The 20,862-nt window shown below is 43.3% G+C and overlaps 3 protein-coding genes across 3 annotated transcripts; 1 reads left to right on the forward strand and 2 right to left on the reverse strand.

Annotated features, from left to right (window-relative positions):
• Positions 1-598: 598 nt before the first annotated feature.
• lamtor2 (late endosomal/lysosomal adaptor, MAPK and MTOR activator 2) lies at positions 599-3,373 on the reverse strand. The gene is made up of 4 exons (XM_080540421.1): positions 3,179-3,373; positions 2,205-2,367; positions 1,803-1,892; positions 599-1,349 (listed from the first exon to the last, which is right to left on the reverse strand). Exons 1-4 carry the CDS (start codon positions 3,244-3,246, stop codon positions 1,293-1,295), a joined length of 378 nt encoding a protein of 125 aa, XP_080396547.1. The 5' UTR covers positions 3,247-3,373; the 3' UTR covers positions 599-1,292.
• A 2,815-nt stretch (positions 3,374-6,188) lies between these two features.
• ubqln4 (ubiquilin 4) lies at positions 6,189-12,783 on the reverse strand. Its single transcript, XM_080540399.1, has 11 exons — positions 12,608-12,783; positions 11,498-11,649; positions 10,836-10,993; positions 10,029-10,291; positions 9,002-9,160; positions 8,073-8,298; positions 7,595-7,734; positions 7,350-7,433; positions 7,016-7,131; positions 6,664-6,889; positions 6,189-6,361 (listed from the first exon to the last, which is right to left on the reverse strand). Exons 1-11 carry the CDS (start codon positions 12,755-12,757, stop codon positions 6,209-6,211), a joined length of 1,827 nt encoding a protein of 608 aa, XP_080396525.1. The 5' UTR covers positions 12,758-12,783; the 3' UTR covers positions 6,189-6,208.
• A 2,047-nt stretch (positions 12,784-14,830) lies between these two features.
• On the forward strand, positions 14,831-16,179 carry LOC308166828 (1-phosphatidylinositol phosphodiesterase-like; the record flags this gene model as incomplete). The annotated part of the gene is made up of 2 exons (XM_080541152.1): positions 14,831-14,880; positions 15,306-16,179. The coding sequence occupies 2 exons, from the start codon at positions 14,831-14,833 to the stop codon at positions 16,177-16,179; spliced, it is 924 nt and encodes a 307-aa protein (XP_080397278.1).
• Positions 16,180-20,862: the final 4,683 nt, after the last annotated feature.

Consider the following 20,862-nt stretch of genomic DNA (forward strand, 5'->3'; position numbering starts at 1 on the left):
CCCCTCAGTGCCACCACACAATGTCCAGCCTTGTCTCAAAGTCCAGCTCCAGGAGGAATGTGTAAGATGACACTGTCTCACAAGCCACTCTACCAAATCTTTAGACTCAGGGATAACAAAGGAGCTATAAAAATACTTTTTGACAAGCTAATTCCAATCGCTACTCCCTCTCTCTATCTGTTTAATAGAAGGTTGGCTTGTTTGTACAAGGAACTAGGCTTGCTGTGTGTAGACAAGTAGTTCCGTTGTGGTGAGCAATGGGGGGTGGTAGGGGCGTGCCTTGGTGTAAGTCCTGGGCAGGTTGAACAGGTAGGACTACCACAGGTGCGGCCATATGGGAAGTACTGATGTGTGCCACCTGCTGGACCATTTCGATTACTGCCTGCAGGGGAAATGGAGGATATCCCTGACCCCTTTCAAGGAGAGCCAATGGCTGTGTCTGCCTACCTTTCACAAACCAGTAACCAATGGAAACAGTGAAGAGGGTATATTCCAGTATCCACACTAGTATACCACCTATAATTAAGCTTTGTCTTGCCCATGCATTCTAAGCTGTATGCCAACGAGTGTGAACATTGACACGTCAATTTCATCCAGATGATTGGTTTAATAGTTCAAAGGGGTTTCACGTTTGTTTCAATACACTCCAGCAACATGGCAGTCCTAGGGTAACAAACAAATACACTAAACTCTATACACTTCCATAAAACTCTGTTATAATACAGACGTCATCCATGTGTCCCTTATTACCATGCATGAAGATTCAATATTCTGTTGCGGGAGACCAGTCAGATGAAGTTAATGTACCTGTGTTTTCAGCAGTTGTGTGGAGACCTCTTAGCTGACACAAAGTTCATTGTTGATTTACAGACATCATGGAGGCATTCCAAAACTCCTGCACATATTATCAGATCTTTACAATGCCTGGATAGGGGTTTAACATCTTGGTCAAACACATCAGCATGACATAACGATCCTATGATCCGTCCAGGAGCAGTGTAAGTGGAGCGGACCCTTGTGTGAGCGTTTGGCTTTTGGTTTGGGTCTATATGTCACACAAGGCCAAATAATTAATAAGCCAGGCATGATGTTAGTAACACGATCCAAGATGAATATAAATATAGCAATCAGAGCACAGATACTCAGTTCATACACACACTGTGATGTGATGAACAGGTGAAGCATTCACATATTACACCCCAAGAGTCCATTTAGAAGCTTTTGCTGGATCATCCAGCACTTTATTTGTTGGAGGACCAAGGCGAAGGCGGTGCTCCAACCAAAGACGTCCCCTATGATGCGGCCACTTGAGTTAAAGGTTCCTCCAGGTACAGCACCAGGGCTTCAGCCTAGACATTGAAAATGCACAGAAGAAATACGCTTAGAGTAGCAGACATAGGCCAGATTTATGTAGCCATGGTCCATTTCGCTTATTCGTGCGTTACAGTCGATTTGTGTTTGTAAAAAAAAAAAAAACATCTAACCATTTATATATTTATATCACTATATATATATATATATATATATGTTACGGTACATGTGGGAATACGGTACATGTGGGAAAACTAGGGTTAGGGGTAGGTGCTAGGGTGTTAGGGGTAGGGTTATGGTTATGGTTAGACATGTCAGCATGTACCACGTTTCATACTGCCATGTCCCCGGAAATGCAGACATAAACCGTCGTTTTCCCACATGTACCGTAATATATATATATATATATATATATATATATATAGTGATATTTCTCTGAAACCAATTACATCAGTGTTGGTAATTAGTGCTTTTATGTTTTTTGTTCTTACCTTGGCTTTAAGCATTCCGAAGCCCACTGTCTCCTTAGCATACATGCACAAGAGAAGGTTCGCCACACGTGTGATGGCCACTCTACCCTCCTGGTAAGACAGGTAATGAGAAATAAGTAAAAAAATAAAAAAAATAATATATATATATATATTGATATCAAATCCTGTATTGATCTGATCACTAGACTCATCATCAATAAGACAACATTGTACACATGGGGGGGGGGGGGGGGGGGGACCTCCTGTCTACGGACATCAGCAATAAAATCTAACAGTTAAAACTTTAATCACAGACTGCATGACACAAGTGAGGGTGCATACTGGGAAGACCAATGAGCCAATCGATGACTCCTAGTAGATCTGATCTGAAATTGATCCAAAGTGTGATGATGAATTGCTTACCATACAATCCATCAGTATGAATTTTAGTTTGTCTTCGTTGAATGCTTGATGTCCGTTCTTGTCGTAGGCTGACCAGATGTTGCTGGCGATGGCAGCTGTCACCCGGGCGTCCGTGTCCCCATAACCCGAGTAGGCCAGGAGAGACCCTTCATTGTTTAATAATCTGAGGAAGGGAGAAAATGCAATATTGACGAAAGAAAGTATGTACAGCATGGCTATATAACTCTAGTTCATTGACATGGCCTTGGCATCATGGGCAGCTATGTTGTTGTGACACATTGGACCGTTTAGACAAGACAAGGTTCAAGCCTAATTCTAGACTAAAAAGCATCTTCAATAGTTTTTTTTTTTACATCGAAAGCGTAATTTAGTCCAAGACTAGTCTTAAGCCTCGTCTGTGAAACCGGTCCATTCATTTATGATTTGGTTTATGTTATTTAGGGGAATGTAAACGTGCTGTACATCTCTAAACAACTTTAGCTGACCCACATGCACAATAGTTTGTCAACTTCTAGCCAGGCTGTAAGAGGTCACCCTCACGTGCCAAGCAGCTGCCACTGGCTGCGTTCGTAAGTTCGCTCTGGAATCTGATCAACACTCATGGAACGCCTCTTTTCCAATCAAATTACTTGGTCCCTTTAAGTTTTTTTTGTGGAAACATTAGCTTCCATGTGCTCATATCTGATTTCTTTTAGATTTACTCTAGTGGTGGTCACATGCAGAATTACAAGATTGCAAAAAATTAAAAATTAAAAATAAAAGTATGAATGTAGGTCACCTATTTTGGATTCAAAACGGCGAATTTCGCCGAAAGGTGAGTGATTATCATGCCTGAATTTCTGACGTTGACCCCACTGTGCTCTCCGGCGCTCTCAGAGCGAATTTACGAACGGTGCGTTTGAGCTGGGAGTTGAGCGAGTTAGCTTCTCGTTTGCTAGCTAGCTAGCTAATAAGATAATAATAATATTACTCACAATGTGCTCTGGACTCCGCCTGTGTTCGCCTGGCTGAGAACCTGCGTCAACGCTTTCGGCCGCAACATGACTGCAACGAGCGATGGATTAAAGTCAATCGATTAATCCGGAAATTAAAAATGATTTGCAATATTATGTTCTGGAATCATCCAGTTCGCTTCTTCAACCACACCACAATAGAAGTCAGCTGTTTATACTAACTACTTCCGGAAATAAACCGTGATGCATTCTGGGATTAGCCGTGTTGACGCGTGACGCTGTGACTGTCACGTGTCTTAATGCTCCTACTGAAACCTGTTAAACAGGCCCACTACATTTCAGTAGGCGTTTACAGTATGCACGGTTAGAACGATCTCCCATGTACGCAATTGACCGAAATTGAGTATGTATGGTGCCAGGATGTCATTCTAGATGTAAAATTCACTGCACATAGTAAGGTCTTTCTGATTTAGTCCCAATAGTCAAATGACACACATTTGCTGACGACACCCAGCTCTACCTTCACACTGAACCCCTCGTCTCCTGCCTCTGTGAAATCAAAGAATGGATGACCACCTATTTTCTCAAACTCAACAGCAATAAAACAGAACTCATGATTCTGGCGCCCAAGACCCTCTTTCACAAGATCAGCAACCTCTCGTTGGAGGTCAGGAACCTGGGGGCCTTGCTGGACCACCAACCCTTTCCTTTGAACCCTACAACTCAGTTACCAAGTCTGCCTTCTTCCGTCTCAAAATCATCTTCTGTCTCCGCCCTTCCCTCTCTGATACTTCTGCTGAAACCTTAACACATGCTTTTGTCACCTCCTTCCACCTGGGTTATTGTAACAGAGACCTTCTTGGTGTTTCCAGCAAGGCCCTGAATTGGTTACAAATATGCCCAAAACTCAGCTGCCAGGATCCTTTACCTGCACTAAACCCTAGCAGCACCACCACCCCCAGTGACCCCCACCCTGCTTTACTGGCTCCCCATAAAATACAGAATCTCTTTCAAGGTCCTCCTTCTCACCTTTAATGCACTCCATGGCCTGGCTCTTGCCTACCTAGCTGACCTACTCTACCCCTACACCCCTGCATGTGGTCTCCGATCTTCTGACACTGACCTCTTCGTCATACACCGCACTAGGCGACGCACACTTGGCTACCAAACAGTTTCTTTTTCTGCACCCAAGCTGTGGAACACCCTTCCACCAGTCACCCGATGCACTGACACTTTCAATGCATTCAAGACCAGACTCAAGACCCATCTGTTCAGACTCGCCTTCCTACAGCATGGCATGGGTCCTGACTAACACTATTCCACTTAGTTGCCTGAGCTCTTCTTTTTTGTTTATTTTTTTATATCTTGACTATGATTTTATCTTTTTGTATTTTTTTGGGTAGTATCCTCAAGTCTGAGAAAGGTGTTTTTAAATTAAACGTATTATTATTATTATTAACTAAATGTCTCATTGCAAAACATTCTGATCTTGCATACTGAAAAGCTTACTAAATACATCGCAGTACGAGCGTTCGGACATGGCCCCAGTGTGGTCCAGAAAGGCTGAAGTGTCTACACGATTATGTCTCAGCATTGCCTATAAGACTAAGACCATGATTATCTACAATGTGTTTGTGCAGGGCTAGAATATAGGCCTGCAAACACTGCATCCCGAAATGACAAGGAGTTGGAAGAGAACCGGTGATTCTCTCCCTTGAATGAATTACCACCACACTTGGATCATGTTTTTTGAAAGGTATTATTAGAATAGATAGCAGAGTGGATGGATTCCAAGAAAAAAAAAAGCAGAGCTGAACAGATTTTCATTAACTGTAGGTACTGCAACTAATGCATGGGTTTAACAGAAACATAACTTATATGCCATTAGTACACTGAACATTGCTATAGATTTCACAAATGATTTAATATATTGCTGAACTCAATACATGTTATTCATAGGCACTACACCACTGCTTGAATGTATGAAAATACACAACAATAATGATAATGTAAAAGGGGCCTGCTTCTCATCAGTATCATTCACCAGCTTAAAAACATTTTTTATTGATGTCTCGTCACATTCCAACCCACATTCAGAGCCTCAACCACAGAATCACGTACACTCAATATAGCATCGACTACAGTGCTGACTGGACACCTTGCTTGAACGTCCCATGCTGAAACCCATCCCTATCCCAAACAAGCTGAGGGGGTTGTAAAGCAAACATCTGAGGCAGCGGTGCAATAGTGTTCAAACATGGATTCCAGCAGCCTTGTGCACTTTTCTATCAGTTTTTTTTTTAAAGAACACGTCAAATGTTGAGATATTTTCAAAGCAGAGAGCGAGTTGAAGGAAAGAGTGGTACGGAGAGAGAGAGAGAGAGGAGTAACTTCTATAGCTCTTGCAATAAATACTAGTCGATCAGGCATGATTAAGGATAGATAGAGAGAAATTAAGTCAAAACAAGCATGACAGAAAGAAGAAGAGTGAGGGCTTCCTCTGACCTATGATTTCCACCACTCATTTATTTTCAAATTTCAACTTTGTTACGACCTAAAACACAATCCATTATGATGGGTTAAATTCAGTAACCTCATGCAGGTCTGGCAAAATGAGAAGTCATTTCAGAAAGAATCGACCGTTTTTCAGCAGAGGAGGCGGTGTTAGTGGTGGCGTCATTTCACAGCGATGTCGTCATTCCACAGCGCTGCCTGGCATGGGACCGTTCCGTCTGCCCCCCCCACACCTCCTACCCCCCTCCCCTCAAAACCCTGCTCCATACTCACCCCCGGTTTTTACCTTTCCTATGATTCACAGATCAGCCAAAGAGATGAATAGTAATTTGAATTCCATTGAGTCTATTCTGAGGGGCTCGTCAGGCTGAGTGACGAGGGACTGTGTTCATTTGTAATCTCCCATTCCAGCCCCCACACCCACCCAATCTTGCTCGCTCTACCCCCAACTTCTTTCTCCCCCTGCCCCAGACACCCACCCCCTCCAGACCCCCCCTCCCCCCCCCACCCCTCAGTAATCTCAGGGGGCTAAGGGAGTTAGGAGGGCTGGGAGCCCAGCAGTCTCTCGATGGCGGCGTTGATGTCTCCCCCCGTAGCGATGAGCGCCTGCAGGTTGGCCTCGCGGTTGATGAAGCCCATGGCGCTGAGCTGTTCCAGCTGCTGCTGAAACCGCACTTCTGGGGTCTGGGTCTGCAAGAGGATGGACGGACGGAGAGCAGCCATAGTCAAGTTCATGGCGGATACTGATGTTTGTTATTTATTTATTTTGTGTTGTTTGTTTCAGTGTTAAGAATGGAAAATTAGGTTGATTTATTTATTTTGTGTTGTTTCACAAACACTCTTATTTTAATTTTAAATCATGTTCAAAATAAAGATCCATTCATTAATTTCCACCACTGCAGGTCAAGGGTCCTACAAAAGATGGTAATCTAAACTATCGACATAAATAACTTGGGCAGACTGATTTGCTCAATTTGCATTAGGCCACCTACCGTTGCTCCTCCTACTCCTACTCCTCCTACTCCTCCTCCTATTCCCCCTCCTCCTCCTCCAGCAAACATCTGTAACATTTGCTGCATGAGCTGCTGCTGCTGCTGTTGGGAGGCGTTGGTGGCAGCAGTGGGATTTGAGCCTGGTGCCGTGGGAGGGGGGTTCTCTGGTGCTACGCCGCCCCCTGTGGTTGGAGGAGGAATCACCGGGATACCACCGGGAGCCAAGCTAAGAGGACACACATTTTAAAAATGTCAGTGGCTTAAGATACCGGCTTAAGACATGGACAGGCTAGATGTGACACCCGTCTAGCATGTATGTGATAGGTTGGATAACAGCAGAGTGTAAGGGCACCTAGGCATGAGTCCGGGGGCTTCCGTTTGTAGGGTCTGCAGGCCCTGCTGGATCTGCATGAGCGCCTGCATGGCCCGGGGGTTGGTCATCACGGATAGCGATTCTGGATTCTGCATCTGTATGATAACCACCAGATTTGTCAATCCAAAATATGTGCAACAGAGCCATGGAAGCCAAAGAGTAGTGCAAGCACACACACACACACTCACACACTCACACTCACACTCTCACACTCTCACACTCTCACACTCTCACACTCTCACACTCTCACACTCTCACACTCTCACACTCTCACACACTCACACACTGACACACTGCAAGTCAACAATCTGACCTGTTGGAGAAAGACTGGTAGTTGATGCCTCATCTGCTCCTGTAACTGGGGGTTTCCGGCAAAGAGGGGGTTGTTCATCAATGCCTGAGGGGATACGCAATGATTAAGCTTCTCAGGGGACAATACACATTCATCAGCAGAGCCCATGCTTTTCCTACTGAAAGAACACTCCAGGAGATTTCTTCCCTAAACCCAGCTCTTAAGTGAAAAAGAAAAAAAGAAGAAAGTGAAAAAGTAGTGCAGACCTGTGAAGCGAGGTCTGGGTTCTGTGACAGCGACTGCATCATGGTGCGCATGTAGGGCGCAGACAGCATGTTCTGCATCAGCTGGGGGTTCTCTGAGATCTGCTGCATCAGACTCTGCATGCCTGGGCTACTGAACATACCTGAACAGAGGTTAAAAGGTGAGGATCAAGTGAAATGCAGAGCCAAGTTAGGGTTTCATTCATTCAACCGACCATGGCGCATGACGAAGTATGTGTACGGGACATGAGTTTATTTTATTTTTTATTATAATGTTTTTACTACTCAACTTTCTACTATTCAATTGTCGCTTTATTTTGTTGTTGTTTGTGTTCTGAGCTGCTGTAACGTCTGAATTTCCCCTCTGGAAGCAATGAAGTACCCATCTATCTATCTATCTATCCATCCATCCATCTATGATACGCAAGATTTGCAGATAGGCCAAAGTTGATAGTGTTGCGTCTGGGGGAGATGCTCGTACCATTGCCCAGGGCAGAGGCATTGATGCCCAAGGGGTTGGAGATGCTGGGCGCAGTCCCCCCAGTGGAGGTGGATGTCGAGGAGGTGCCTGTCCCCCTGCTCTCAGGCGGGGTCGTTCCAGTGGGTCCCCAGGGGTTTGGTAAAGGCTCCCTGTTTTCTGTTCTGGAGGGCTGCACCCCAGAGTTCTCCAAGTTACCCCCCAAGGCGGAGAAAGGGTTGTTTCCAAACTACGGCAGGGAGGAAAAAAGCAGAAATGGATTCAGTGAAAAAACTACAAACTTGGTTTAAGGCAATACTATGTTGTCTACATCCCATATTCTTCTATGAGACTGTCAACTAAGAGAACATTAAAAACACAGAGAACGGTGCGTAAGTGGCGTAGCACTAGGCCCTGGTTCGATTCCAGCCATCGACCTATCCTGCATGTCATCCCTCCTCTACTGTCTCTATGCCAAGAAAGCAGAAATGCCCTAAAAGTATATACAGGGTTCCTACAAGTTTCAACAAGTCAAATGTAAGACCTTTTTTAGACCTCTTTGGATATAATTTTAGACCTATTCGCGACACCATATGATAGCTTTTTGTCATCCTCGAGGTGATGAAATTAGGGATTTCACTGCCATATAGACAAAAAAGGAAGCGAATTGGCATTTTTTGGGTTCCAGCTTGATTAATTTCCACGTAAATAGATGTGGTCGGACTGATTTCCTTGCAGGATCTAATTTTTAAGACCTAGCACCTCATTTTTAGGCCGAATAACATTTGAGACTTTTTTACGCCTTATAAATTGGATTGCTGGATTTTAGACTTTACGGATTTTTAAGACCAGCGCGGGAACCCTGTCTACGGTCTCTATTCCAATAAAGCAGAAATGCCCTAAAAACATATTTTTTAAAAACCCAACAACAAACACAAAGGAATAATAGCTACCTGCTCCCTAGCGGCACTAAACATCGGCTCCTGGATGTCTGTGTACATTCTCCGGAGGGCGTTGTACCCCCCCGGGATGCTCTCCAGGTTGCTAAGCGCCCGGTCCTGGTTACGCATCATCTCTTGCATCATCGCTGGGTTCCGTGCCAGCTCCATGGTCTGTTTGAGGGAGGCGGGAGGAGAGTCATGAATACATATGTGCATAATCCCCAAGACAGAGTGCATTCGCTGTTAGATTAACCCTCGTTTTACAGTACAACGTTTTATTTCCACTTAATTGTACCAAGAAAAAAAAGCATTGTTTATGCTGACCACTGAAAACCTTGTTTGTGTCTAATTAAAAGTACACAAGGTTATTTGACAGTGTTTCCAATAAAGACCAGTATGCATGGTCCTCAAGAGGCAGGACGACCTCCTAGCGCAAGACCCATCAGAGCCTTAAATCGGGGTAGTGGTGGCCTGGTAGATAGTGAGTTGGACTCAGGGTTCCCACACCTTCTCAACACGGCATAGTTTGAGACAGATCTAGATGAGAATTTATATAATAGGAACTATCCACTCAGACAACAATTAAAAAGAGAGGCTTGAATGTGTGAACACTAGAAGGTCTCTTGTCTTCTCTACCACAGCACAGCAAAACAATATATTGTGAAATACGTGTAAAGTTAAGCAATACAGAGACTTATTTACTAGTTGACGAGCTAAGTAAAACATTTTTGAAAATAGATCTTTTTTTGGAGAGAGAGAGGGGGGGGAATTGAAGCACTTTCAATGACCCATGTCTATTTTCAAAAAAATTAAGGCCTTGATTTTCTTTTCTCAAATTCACACTTTCAAGGATTTCAAGGACCCGTGGGAACCCTGCGGACTGGTGAGCAGCTGGCGATCACCACTAGTGTGCCCTTGACTAAGGCACTTAGCCCTATTTTACACCAGGGAGACTGTCCCGGTAATCTCTAATTGTAAGTCTCTTTGGATAAAAGCGTCTGCTGAAGGGTAAAAAAAAAAAAGACAAAATAAATCGAACCTGTCTCATGAGCTCAGGGTTGTTGAGCATGTGTGAGATCTCGGGGTTGCGTTCCATCAGCTGCTGCATCTGGGGGTTGGTCACGATCATCTGCCTCATCAGGTCTGGGTTGGACATCATGTTCTGCACCAGCGGGTTGTCCATGATCTGAGACAGCATCTCCGGGTTGGACATCAGCTGCCTCTGCATCTGCTGCTGCATCTCCATGAAGTTAGCTGAGCCCATGCCCAAGCCCGACAGACTGGACAGGTCCCCGAACCCGCCTGTGCAGAATGGAGGGAGAATGTTTATCAGGGGTGCAAACTGGCGATGGCCCAAAAGGGTGACTTTTTTTGCCTGAAAACGAAGAATATTATCAATGCTTGGCTAACCTTAGAGGAGATTTTTTGGGACGGGGGTGGGGGGGATAGCGCTAGCACTAATGGTGCTAAATGGATATCGCTAGCACTAACGATGGTCTGACAATGACGCGTGTGTAAGTAGCGGCAGCCCTGACCTTAACACCTGCATAATTACATCGAAAAACAGATCTACACGATTCCCATAGATGACCTATTTTCAGGTAAAAACAGCTAATTTAGCAGAAAGGTGACACGTTTGCACCCCTGGTTTATGAGTCAAATGTGGATTTTGAGAAGCTGAAAAAAAACAACAACACTAAGATGGTTAAAAACCAAAGCAATTTCAGCCTCTGGTCCACATCCACCACCACTACTAGCTGTGTGGACATTTCTTGGCAACTGTGGCTGCCTGGTGGATTGCAGACATCTCTCTGCTGTGTTGATATCGAGGGCAGGGGCCACTCACTTAGTAAGTTGGCTGGCTGTGTGGGGGCTGGAGCGGGCCCAGTGTTGCCTGGTGTTGTGTTGGCAGTGGATGATGGGCTGGGGTTGGCGCTGCTGTTGGCCTGGGGTGTTGCAGTGCTGGAGCCCGAGGCTGAGGAGGAGGTGCTACTACCTGCAGCCCTTAAGAAACACAACACCACACTCATAACCAAATGCATCTCATCAGTAACTCTCAGGGTTCGACAGTAACGCTTCTTTACTTGCCTGGAGCAAGTATCCGGGATCGAGCAGCGTCATCTGGCTCGCGCAAACAAACCCGGCGAATGTTTTACTTGCTCCGGGCAAGTAAAAAAGTGTTACTGTCGAACCCTGAACTCTGTATCTCTGTAATCTCTGGCCTAGTGGTTGGACAGTGAGTTGGACTGTTGATCAGAAGGTCATGAGTTCACAAATCCTACCTGGGAACACCAACACTAGTGTGCCCTTGAGTAAGACACTTGGCCCCTAAATTACAATCCAGGGAGACTGTCCAAGTCATCTCTAATTGTAAGTCACATTGGATAGAAGTGTCTGCTAAATGATAACAATGTAAATGAAACTCCTCTCCTTAAAGAACAGAATATCGCCGTTCACAGGGAAAGTCAGCGAAAACACAGTCAGATGAACGACAACAAAAAATCTTACTTCGGAGCAGTCTTGATAACCAGATGGACAGTAAGTCCATCCTTGATCCCATGCTGGTTCAGAGTATCCCCGTCCTTGAGGATTTTCCCAGCAAAAATCAGCACCAACTGGTCCTGCTTGGCCTTGAATCTCTTGGATATCTCTTCTTTGAACTGTACGAAACCAGACAGAATGACAGGGGCAATTGGGGGGGGAGGAGGAGGATATTGGAGGGGAAGACAAAACCATATACTTGATAGCTATAACATTATACCCAGAGTCATAACAATTGAGTCTTGGTAGATGAGTCATGCACCTTTACACACCATACCCCGCCCCCCTCATCCCCACGAACCATCATCTCTCTCTCTCTCTCTCTCTCTCTCTCTCTCTCTCTCTCTCTCTCTCTCTCTCTCTCTCTCTCTCTCTCTCTGTCTCTCTTTCTGTCTGTCTCTGTCTCTCTTTCTTTCTGTCTCTCTCTCTCTCTCTCTCTCTCTCTCTCTCTGTCTCTCTGTCTCTCTCTCTGAAATGAAGGCTAGCAGTGAAACTTGGACACGATGCCTAACTATGCCCTTATAGTCTAAGTCAAAGCCCAAACTCGCCCTTCACGTTGCCATGGTAACAGTCCATGATTAAGACCGTAGATAGCTGGAGATCCACTCATCGGTTTCCCGGCTAGCTGTCTGCAATGCTAGTCCCGGATACGGGGTCCCGTTCGTCACTACGCTCTGGGAAATCTGATCAGCACTCATGGAACGCCTCTCGTCCAATCAGATGACTCGGTCCCGTAATCACGTTGAAGCCAGTGTGCGCTCCGGCGCTCTCGGAGCGACTTTACGAACGCAGCCACCACGGTGATGTGGCTAACCCCCCAGTTAGCTTCTGACAGTCATAGCCTAGCTAGCCTAGGTACGTAACAGTCTGTCACTTCAAACAACGTGCGAGAACATTAACAATGTAAATTGTTTAATTAACAACAATTAAAGCTGACAATATTCCCAGTTGTCGTAATCTAGCGGGACTAGCGAGCTAAACTAAGGCGGCGTTAGCAGACTGGCAGCCCTGGTTCATGCTTGTTGTAGCGCCACCAGCATGACTTGACAAATCTGGTCCAAAAAATCGCTCTCATACCTGTGCGACGGAAGAATCCTCCGAGATGGCGATCTCCTCTTTGTCCTTCGGGGTTTTCACGGTGACCACGATCATGGTCCCGTCCGCGGGGTCATCTTTAACCACGTCTGAGTCCACCACCGTGGGGTCTGTGCCGCTGTTCTCCGCCATCTTTACTACTTCCACACAGCTTCACTACATCATCGAGCTGACAAGATTGAGCTCGAGCTGAGATGAAAGCGTTTTTTTTTTTACCTGAGGCACATTTCTCACATTGTTGCGCACCCAGTGGTGTGGGGGTGTCATTGCATTTGACCCACACACAAAAAAAAAGAGGGACCATCCACTATCAAAACCACATCTAATCCTTTTATCAGAATTAGTAGGCTTTGTCAGATGAGACAACTTAAAAAAAAAAAATTTGCGATTAACACTGCGATGCTGGCTATTTTTTATTTTTTTTAAGGTAATACAGATATTTGGTCAGCCGAGAAGGTCGTCGGCTGCAACCTGCCATCTGTCCTGGACCTGTTGCACTCACCAGTAAGAGAGCAGGAAAGATCATCGCTGATCCCTCCCACCCCGGTCACCACCTCTTCCAAAGTCCCCCAATCCGGAAAAAGGTCCCAGTCTTTCGAGACCAAAACCTCACGCCACCTGAACAGTTTCTTCCCCATGGCAGTAGGCCTCACAGTCAAGGCCCCTGCCTCTCTTTGCCTCTGGGACTTCCACTGCCCCCCACCCCCCTCCTGTCACACGCACACACACACACACACACGCACGCACGCACGCACGCACGCACACACACACACACACACACACACACACACACACGCACACACACACACACACACACACACACACACACACACACACACACACACACACACACACACACACAATGTAATCTATATGTTAGTTTTACATACTCGTAATTTACAGCCTACATAATTATTGTTCTACTGCCCCTTTCTGTCATTGTCTTTTTAAACTATTTCTGCTTATATAGTACTGTTTATTACATTGTTGTTGTTTTTTACTATATTGTTGTTTGTATCTTTATGTCTTATGCACCAACCACACCAAGTCAATTTCCTGTATATGCGAATATACTTGGTAATAAAAATAATTCTGATTCTGTAATACAGATATAAGTTATAAAGTTAACAACAACAACTAAAGTATGTATTATTACCATGATGATCAGTGTTCGATCACATAAAGGTAAGCAATAACAAATGGGGAAATCTGTCGTCTGCAATCTAAGAGACAGAACAAAACGACTGTGAGATTCTTCTCTCAATGACATCCTTAACTTCTCTCACCTTGGGGACTGCAGCTAATCAACAGCAAATACATAGTGCATAACCTTATCTATGTCAAATACAGAAAACAAACAATGGGTGAACACTATCAAGACCACATCTATGGGGCAATTGTGGTGCAGGAGGTAGAGCCGTCGTCTAATGATCACAAGGTTGGCAGATTGGTGGTTCGACCCCCGGCTGGCCACATGTCGAAGGGCAAGACACTGAACCCCAAATTGCTCCGAATGAGCCGGCCTTGCATGGTAGCTTGCTGCCATTGGTGTGTGAATGTGTGGGTGAATGAGAGGCCATTGTAAAGCGCTTTGGAATAAGGTGCTATATAAGTCAGTCTATTTACCATTTTATAATCTATCCTTTATCAAAATACTAGGCTTCGTCAGATGAGAATTTGGTGGAGAAAACTAGGTACGTTGTGCTAAAAAAACTTCGGGACACATCTGTGGGTGACTATCGAACTAACATTCTGTTGTCAGATATCTATGAAATGCTGGAAATGATTTTGAATAGTATAGTACTTCACCACAATTGCGTCTCTCACCTTGGGCACTGCAGGTAATGAACAGCAAATACACAGTATCTGACCTTAGGAAGTTCAAATATAGAGAACAAACAATAGGTGAACACTATCAAGACCACTCAGATCCTTTATCAGAATAGTAGGGTATATATTAGATGAGACTAAAAACCTTTGGGACACAACTTGGGACACAACTGTGTGTGAGTATGGAACTAACACTCTCTTGTCAGATATCTAAGAAATCTTGGAAATGAGTTTGAATAATATTGAGAAACATAATTGTTTTACCTATTCATTTTCAACCACAGAACCAGAGCTTTAAATTCATGTGATGAATCTGAGCATAATGTGATTAATGATAAAAACCCTTTGACAGGTTTCTGTGTTCAGTACAAGACCATGAAGACCATGAAGGCATTTCTTTTTCACAATATCTTAAGTATTTTCATGTAAGTATTTTCATGTAGCATAGACTTCTTCTTCTTATGATGACTGATGGATAGATGATTCACTTACTTAGACAAATGTATTTGTTGTAAATCGCTTTGGATAAAGGTGTCTGCTAAAGTCTGAAATGTAAATATAAGTACAGTGTGGATGCAGATCAAATTAGTCCTAAATCCAGGGGGGTATTCTATCAACCTCACTAAAGGAAAGTCTAGGCTTATTTTGATAAATCTCAAGAGATTTATTTTTAAAAATCTGGGCTTGTTTTGATAAATCTCACGAGACTCAAAAATAAGCCTGGATTTTCCTTTAGCGACTTTGATGGAATACCCCCCAAGTCCTACAGGAATACAGTGTCCGGATGTTTTTTCTAGTATTCAGTATGGTGTACTGTAGTATAATACTTTTAAAATGGTTTCACTTTTAGAGTGTTATGCTATGGAAATGACCCCTACTTCAATGACGAATCAAAACTCCAACTCCCACAAACCTACATCATTGACTGGATGAACGGCCTTGACGACACCAAGCCTCTCTCTGACATCACCATCCCTGGCACCCATGACACCATGTCTCTCTATGGAGGCTGGGCTGCAGAATGCCAAGCCTGGTCTTTGAGTGACCAACTGAAGGCTGGAATACGCTCCCTGGATCTCAGACTCTTTGAATTAGAAGGCAAGCTGTATGCCATGCACTGGGTTGTCTTCCAAGACACCACTCTCACTGAGATTCTTGCCACGGTCAGGGCTTTTCTGTCAGAGTACAAAAGTGAGACGGTTCTCATTAGGGTGAAACCTGTTCTGATTCATAAAGCAGAAGTTCAGGGGTTGGTTGAGAAACTGATTAAGGGTGCCACGGATGTTTGGGTGAGTTCTGAAATACCAACTATTGGTGAGGTGAGAGGAAAGATTGTGTTTGTACAGGAAAACAGCTTTAAGCTTGGCGTCCCTCTCATGGAAACTGACACCAAGGGTGACTATGTGGTTACTGACGTTGACAATAAGGAGAGCAAAATTGCTAAATGCTTGTCAGAGGCTATTACAGATGTTGGAGGGAATAGCATTATTTTGAGCTACTCCAGTGGCACCGGTATTGGAACACTGAGAGGGATGTTTCTGACTCCCAAAAGGGTGGCTGAAAAGGTAAACCCCTGGCTCAATCAGCACCTGAGACAGTACACCACTGACCACCCCAATTCAAATGTGTGTTTTGGTGTGATAGCCATGGACTTTCCAGGTCTCGACCTCATTCAAACAGTCATTAGCTTCAATTCATTTACTGATAGCTGGTATAATTACTGAGTTAAACGTTGTTTGTTCATAAGCATGCATTCCTTGTTGGTGTCTTCAGATTGAATTCTAGATGGCCGACGTGATTGGTTTATGCTTGCCTTAAATAAAAACAAATGCGATAATTGGACTTGCTTTGTCTTGACTTTGTTTATATTGACATAATGAGAGGAATGCATGCAACAAAACCTAATGATGATTACATGTTTGAATGGTTTTTTCTTGGGCTCTCAAACAAAAGCACAGATCTGGAAAATAGACTAAGTTAGTCATTTACAGAATATCAGGAAGTGGTGGGGATCAAAGAATGATGAAATAGTTAAGTCACCCAATCCCACTGAAGAGGAGGAGGAGACACTACTACTACTGCACAACTTAGAACAGAAACTGCGCAACAAGCAGAGAGTCCACAGCTTTAACTAAACCAGCCATACAGGACCTAGGCTATATATCCTTATCCTACACATCCTTATAGCCTCAGGGCTGGAGCAGGTGAGCTCTTCTTCTACACAGTCTGTAGTGTCGTAATTATGGCTTGAATGAACTCTGAAGATAATAAAGAAAAACATGTTTGTTGAAGAAATCAGTGGTAAATGTGTTGACATACAGAACTGGAGGCTAACCATAATACTGTAGATTACATAATGACATATACATATACATCTGTACATTACATACTGTACATAAGCTACCTGATAGGATGTGTTTTTCATTGTACATAGGTAAACTCTAGACACTATGTATAAACTCATCAGTAAGCATAATCAAGCTGTAATATCTAAGTTGTTGACAATCCAGCCAACCTCTGTCTCATGCCATGCACCTCAGCATGTAACTTGTGGAGAGACTGGGTCAATAGGTCAGTATATTTAGGACCAGCCAACCAGCCGACTAGACTCGGGTGACTTGGTTGCCATGACGACCAACCCCTTATGGGATGGAGGGGAGTCGAACGTACATCTCACTTTATGGTCAACAACAAGTTTGACAGGAGAATAATGATTTGATGTACAGCTGATCCCTGTGTCAGCAGGAAGCTAGAATATAAGAGTCACTGTAAAATGTCATCTTGTGTGCGTTCTCTGTCTGCATGTGACGGAGCACATCCAGCGCTGTGAATAAACTTTATCTTAACTGTCTACCTTGAGCAATCTTTAATTAATTACATGGGATCAACCAATCTTGGCCACCGCCCATCATCAGGGAACCATCCAATAACACTACCTTAACTGTACATATATAGCTCATAACTGTATATACCCCTAAACTACCGTACATGCCATACTGTACCTATCACTATCATGTTATATCATGTTCTTATATCACTATTTGCACTTCTGGTTAGATGCTAAACTGCATTTCATTCTACATGAACAGGCTTTAAAAGTGCTGGATAAAAAAAAACAAGAGCTACCATCACTGCAGTATACTCACTAAACACAATCTTTTGAGTTGGGACAACCTTATTACATTTTCTGATGCATGTCTTGTTTTCAAAGTTTTTCATGGACTGGCCCCACCTTCACTTAGTGAGTTTATCAAACAAAATACTCAAAGTAACAGGCACACTAGATCTGTCTCGAGAGGTGATTGTGTTATTCCATAATAGGACAAGCTCCTTTAGCCAGTCTGCATTTTCAGTGAAAGCGGCACACTTCTGGAATGATTTGCCATTACATATACGCAATAGTAAAACGTACAACACGTTCAAGCACAATTAGACTGGCTTATTGCTAATCAGTTGTGTGAGCACTTTGTTCGGCTGCGCTCAGGCAGGCGGTTCAGGACCATGTTCGCACGGACAAACAGACTGAAGCTCAGCTTCTACCCTAGGGCCATTCAGGCCCTGAACACAGCAAAGACCTAGGTTCTAGGCCCTGGACAATCTAGACAATTTGATGGCAGCTACTAGATTGTAAACATAAGTGCAATATTGAAATACAACTGTGAACATTCTAAACCTGCTAACTGCGACACTTTAATAAATGTGCAACAAAATACTATGTGCAATATGACAACCCTTGTGTACTACAGTATAGTAGTATAGTATTGTAGATAGTGTACATAGCCTTTATTTATTTGTCAACCAGCTCTTTTCCCTCTTTTATTTTACCCTTGGCTCTCTTGTTTTTAGTCATTTTTCCAAGCACCAGGGGAGCCCCCCCTCCTAAATTTCGTTGTATGGTACCTGTACTGTATTAATGACAATAAAGACCATTCATTCATTCATTCACTAATTACAGTACAATGTTATTCTCAATGTTCTATGTAAATCCTGGTACTGTTTAATACTTGTTCCTTTTACTCTGCATTTGTCATATATATGCCCTGTATCTCTTAGATTTAGATGTAGTTCATTGTTGTGATGTATGTCTTACATGATTTTACTGAAAAATAATATTGTATATAATGTCTAGTAGGCCTAGTTAGTTAATGAGAGCCTATTGTTATACTGCTCTGATAAATTTGCTTGTATACAATGTTTAAATGTTATTATTTAGAGAACGGCTTATGACATGAATGAATGAATGAATGAATGAATGAATGAATGGTCTTTATTGTCATTGATATAGTACAGGTACCATACAACGAAATTTGGGAGGGGGGGCTCCCCTGGTGCTAGGAAAAAAAAAACTAAAAACAAGAAGGGAAAAGAGCTGGTTTACATAAATAAAGGCTATGTACACTATCCACTATACTATACTATACAAATAAAACACTGTGCTGTACTCTATGCTATGCTATACATATCCTAACATTTCCTATCTCTGAACCTTATGTACCCGAGGGTTGTCATATTGCACATAGTGTTATTGCACATTCATTTAAAGTGTCGCAGTTTGCAGGTTTGAAATGTTCACAGTTGTGTTTCAGTATTGCACTTAGATTACAATCTAGTAGCTGCCATCAAATTGTCTAGATTGTCCAGGGCCTAGAACCTAGGTCTTTGCTGTGTTCAGGGCCTGAATGGCCCTGGGGTAGAAGCTGAGCTTCAGTCTATTTGTCCTTGCGGCATGGTCCTGAACCGCCTGCCCGAGGGCAGCCGAACAAAGTGTTCGTACCCAGGGTGGGATGGGTCTCTGGAGATCTTGGAGGCCTTCCTGAGGCAGCGTGTGTTGTACAGCTCTTCCATGTGGCCACAGGGACAACAGTTGAAAAGTAGCCATTTGGCTAACACTGACTCATTTACCAACTGGTTTATTAATGTGTACTGTCCCTGGTCAATAAATAAATAAAAATAAATAAATAAATAAATACAGTCTTTGTGTACCACAGTTCAATTTACACAACTAGCTTGTTTATGTATTTGTTTGATACAAGTATGTACGCGGAGTAGGTGTATTCTAATTGATTTAAGTCTTATAGTCTTCCCTTCTTCTTCGTTTATTGCAGTTGGCTAAGAATGTATATTAATGTATATTACAAGAGATGCTACATGGCTAAAATTGCTCAACGCACTGTATATATATTTACAGATGATGATGACAGACTCAGTGCACTTCGCACATTTCATACTCTGTAGTCTGTCAAATATAGCTTGTTCATTGGTTACTGGGCAGTTAGATGTGGTGGGCCGTTGGTGTGGCACCAATTAGATATCATAAGCGAGCATACCAGCAACAAGACTTTTGTTTTGTAGACTGTTGGACATCTTCATTGCTTGCTTCTAACGAACTAACTACTGTAGCTTTAGTAGACAACTCTAGGACAAACATGAACAAAATAATACATGAGGGAGGAGCTTTCAGGCTCAATAAAATGCTGTCTTCTGTGTTTCAAGGAAGATCCGATTCCAATCACATTGGGTCTTTTATTTGCGTCTCCGACCTCAGAATGCCAATATACTGTAGGGATAACAGGTGTTGTGTCGGAAATATGTCACCTGTGAAAAGAGGCTAATAAAGCATCAGTTTGTCGAAAGAACATGTCTGTCAAGTATTCAGAAATACAAACAATTTTACTATATTGTTGTTTGTATTTTTATGTCTTGTGTACCAACCACACCAAGTCAATTTCCTGTATATGCGAATATACTTGGTAATAAAACGAATTCTGATTCTGTAATACAGATATACGTTATAAAGTTGTTAACAACAACAACAACAACAACAACAACAACAACAACAACTAAAGTATGTATTATTACCTGATGATCAGTGTTCGATCACATAAAGGTAAGCAACAACAAATGGGGAAATCTGTCGTCTGCAATCTAAGAGACAGAACAAAACGACTGTGTTATGAGATTCTTCTCACAATGACATCCTGAACTTCTCTCACCTTGGGGACTGCAGCTAATCAACAGCAAATACATAGTGCATATAGTTTGTCAAATACAGAGAACAAACAATGGGTGAACACTATCAAGACCACATCTATGGGGTAGAGCCAGCATCTAATGATCGCAAGGTTGGCAGATTGGTGGTTCGAGCCCCGGCTGGTCATATTTTGAACTGTCCTTGGGCAAGACACTGAACCCCAAATTGCTCCCAATGAGCGGGCCGGCGCCTTGCATGGTAGCTTGCCGCCATTGGTGTGTGAATGTGTGTGTGAACGAGAGGCCATTGTAAAGCGCTTTGGAATAAGGTGCTATATATAAGTCAGTTCATTTCCCATTTTATAATCTATCCGAATAGGAGGCTTTGTCAGATTACCACTGCAGGTAATCAACAGCAAATACACAGTGTCTGACCT

The sequence above is a fragment of the Nansenia antarctica genome, assembly GCF_963989245.1.
Source record: "Nansenia antarctica genome assembly, chromosome: 10".
NCBI classification, from domain to species: Eukaryota; Metazoa; Chordata; class Actinopteri; order Argentiniformes; family Microstomatidae; genus Nansenia; species Nansenia antarctica.

What these genes read in the sequence shown, in the direction of transcription:
- ubqln4 (XM_080540399.1), bottom strand. Translation starts at nt 12,757, where the DNA reads ATGGCGGAGAACAGCGGCACAGACCCCACGGTGGTGGACTCAGACGTG. An exon ending in AGGATTCTTCCGTCGCACAG is followed by an intron (nt 11,650 to 12,607) that starts GTATGAGAGCGA and finishes GGTTTCGTACAG; the next exon opens with TTCAAAGAAGAGATATCCAA. An exon ending in TGCCTCTGCCCTGGGCAATG is followed by an intron (nt 7,735 to 8,072) that starts GTACGAGCATCT and finishes ACCTCTGTTCAG; the next exon opens with GTATGTTCAGTAGCCCAGGC.
- lamtor2 (XM_080540421.1), bottom strand. Translation starts at nt 3,246, where the DNA reads ATGTTGCGGCCGAAAGCGTTGACGCAGGTTCTCAGCCAGGCGAACACA. An exon ending in TCATACTGATGGATTGTATG is followed by an intron (nt 1,893 to 2,204) that starts GTAAGCAATTCA and finishes CTGTCTTACCAG; the next exon opens with GAGGGTAGAGTGGCCATCAC. An exon ending in TCGGAATGCTTAAAGCCAAG is followed by an intron (nt 1,350 to 1,802) that starts GTAAGAACAAAA and finishes TTCAATGTCTAG; the next exon opens with GCTGAAGCCCTGGTGCTGTA.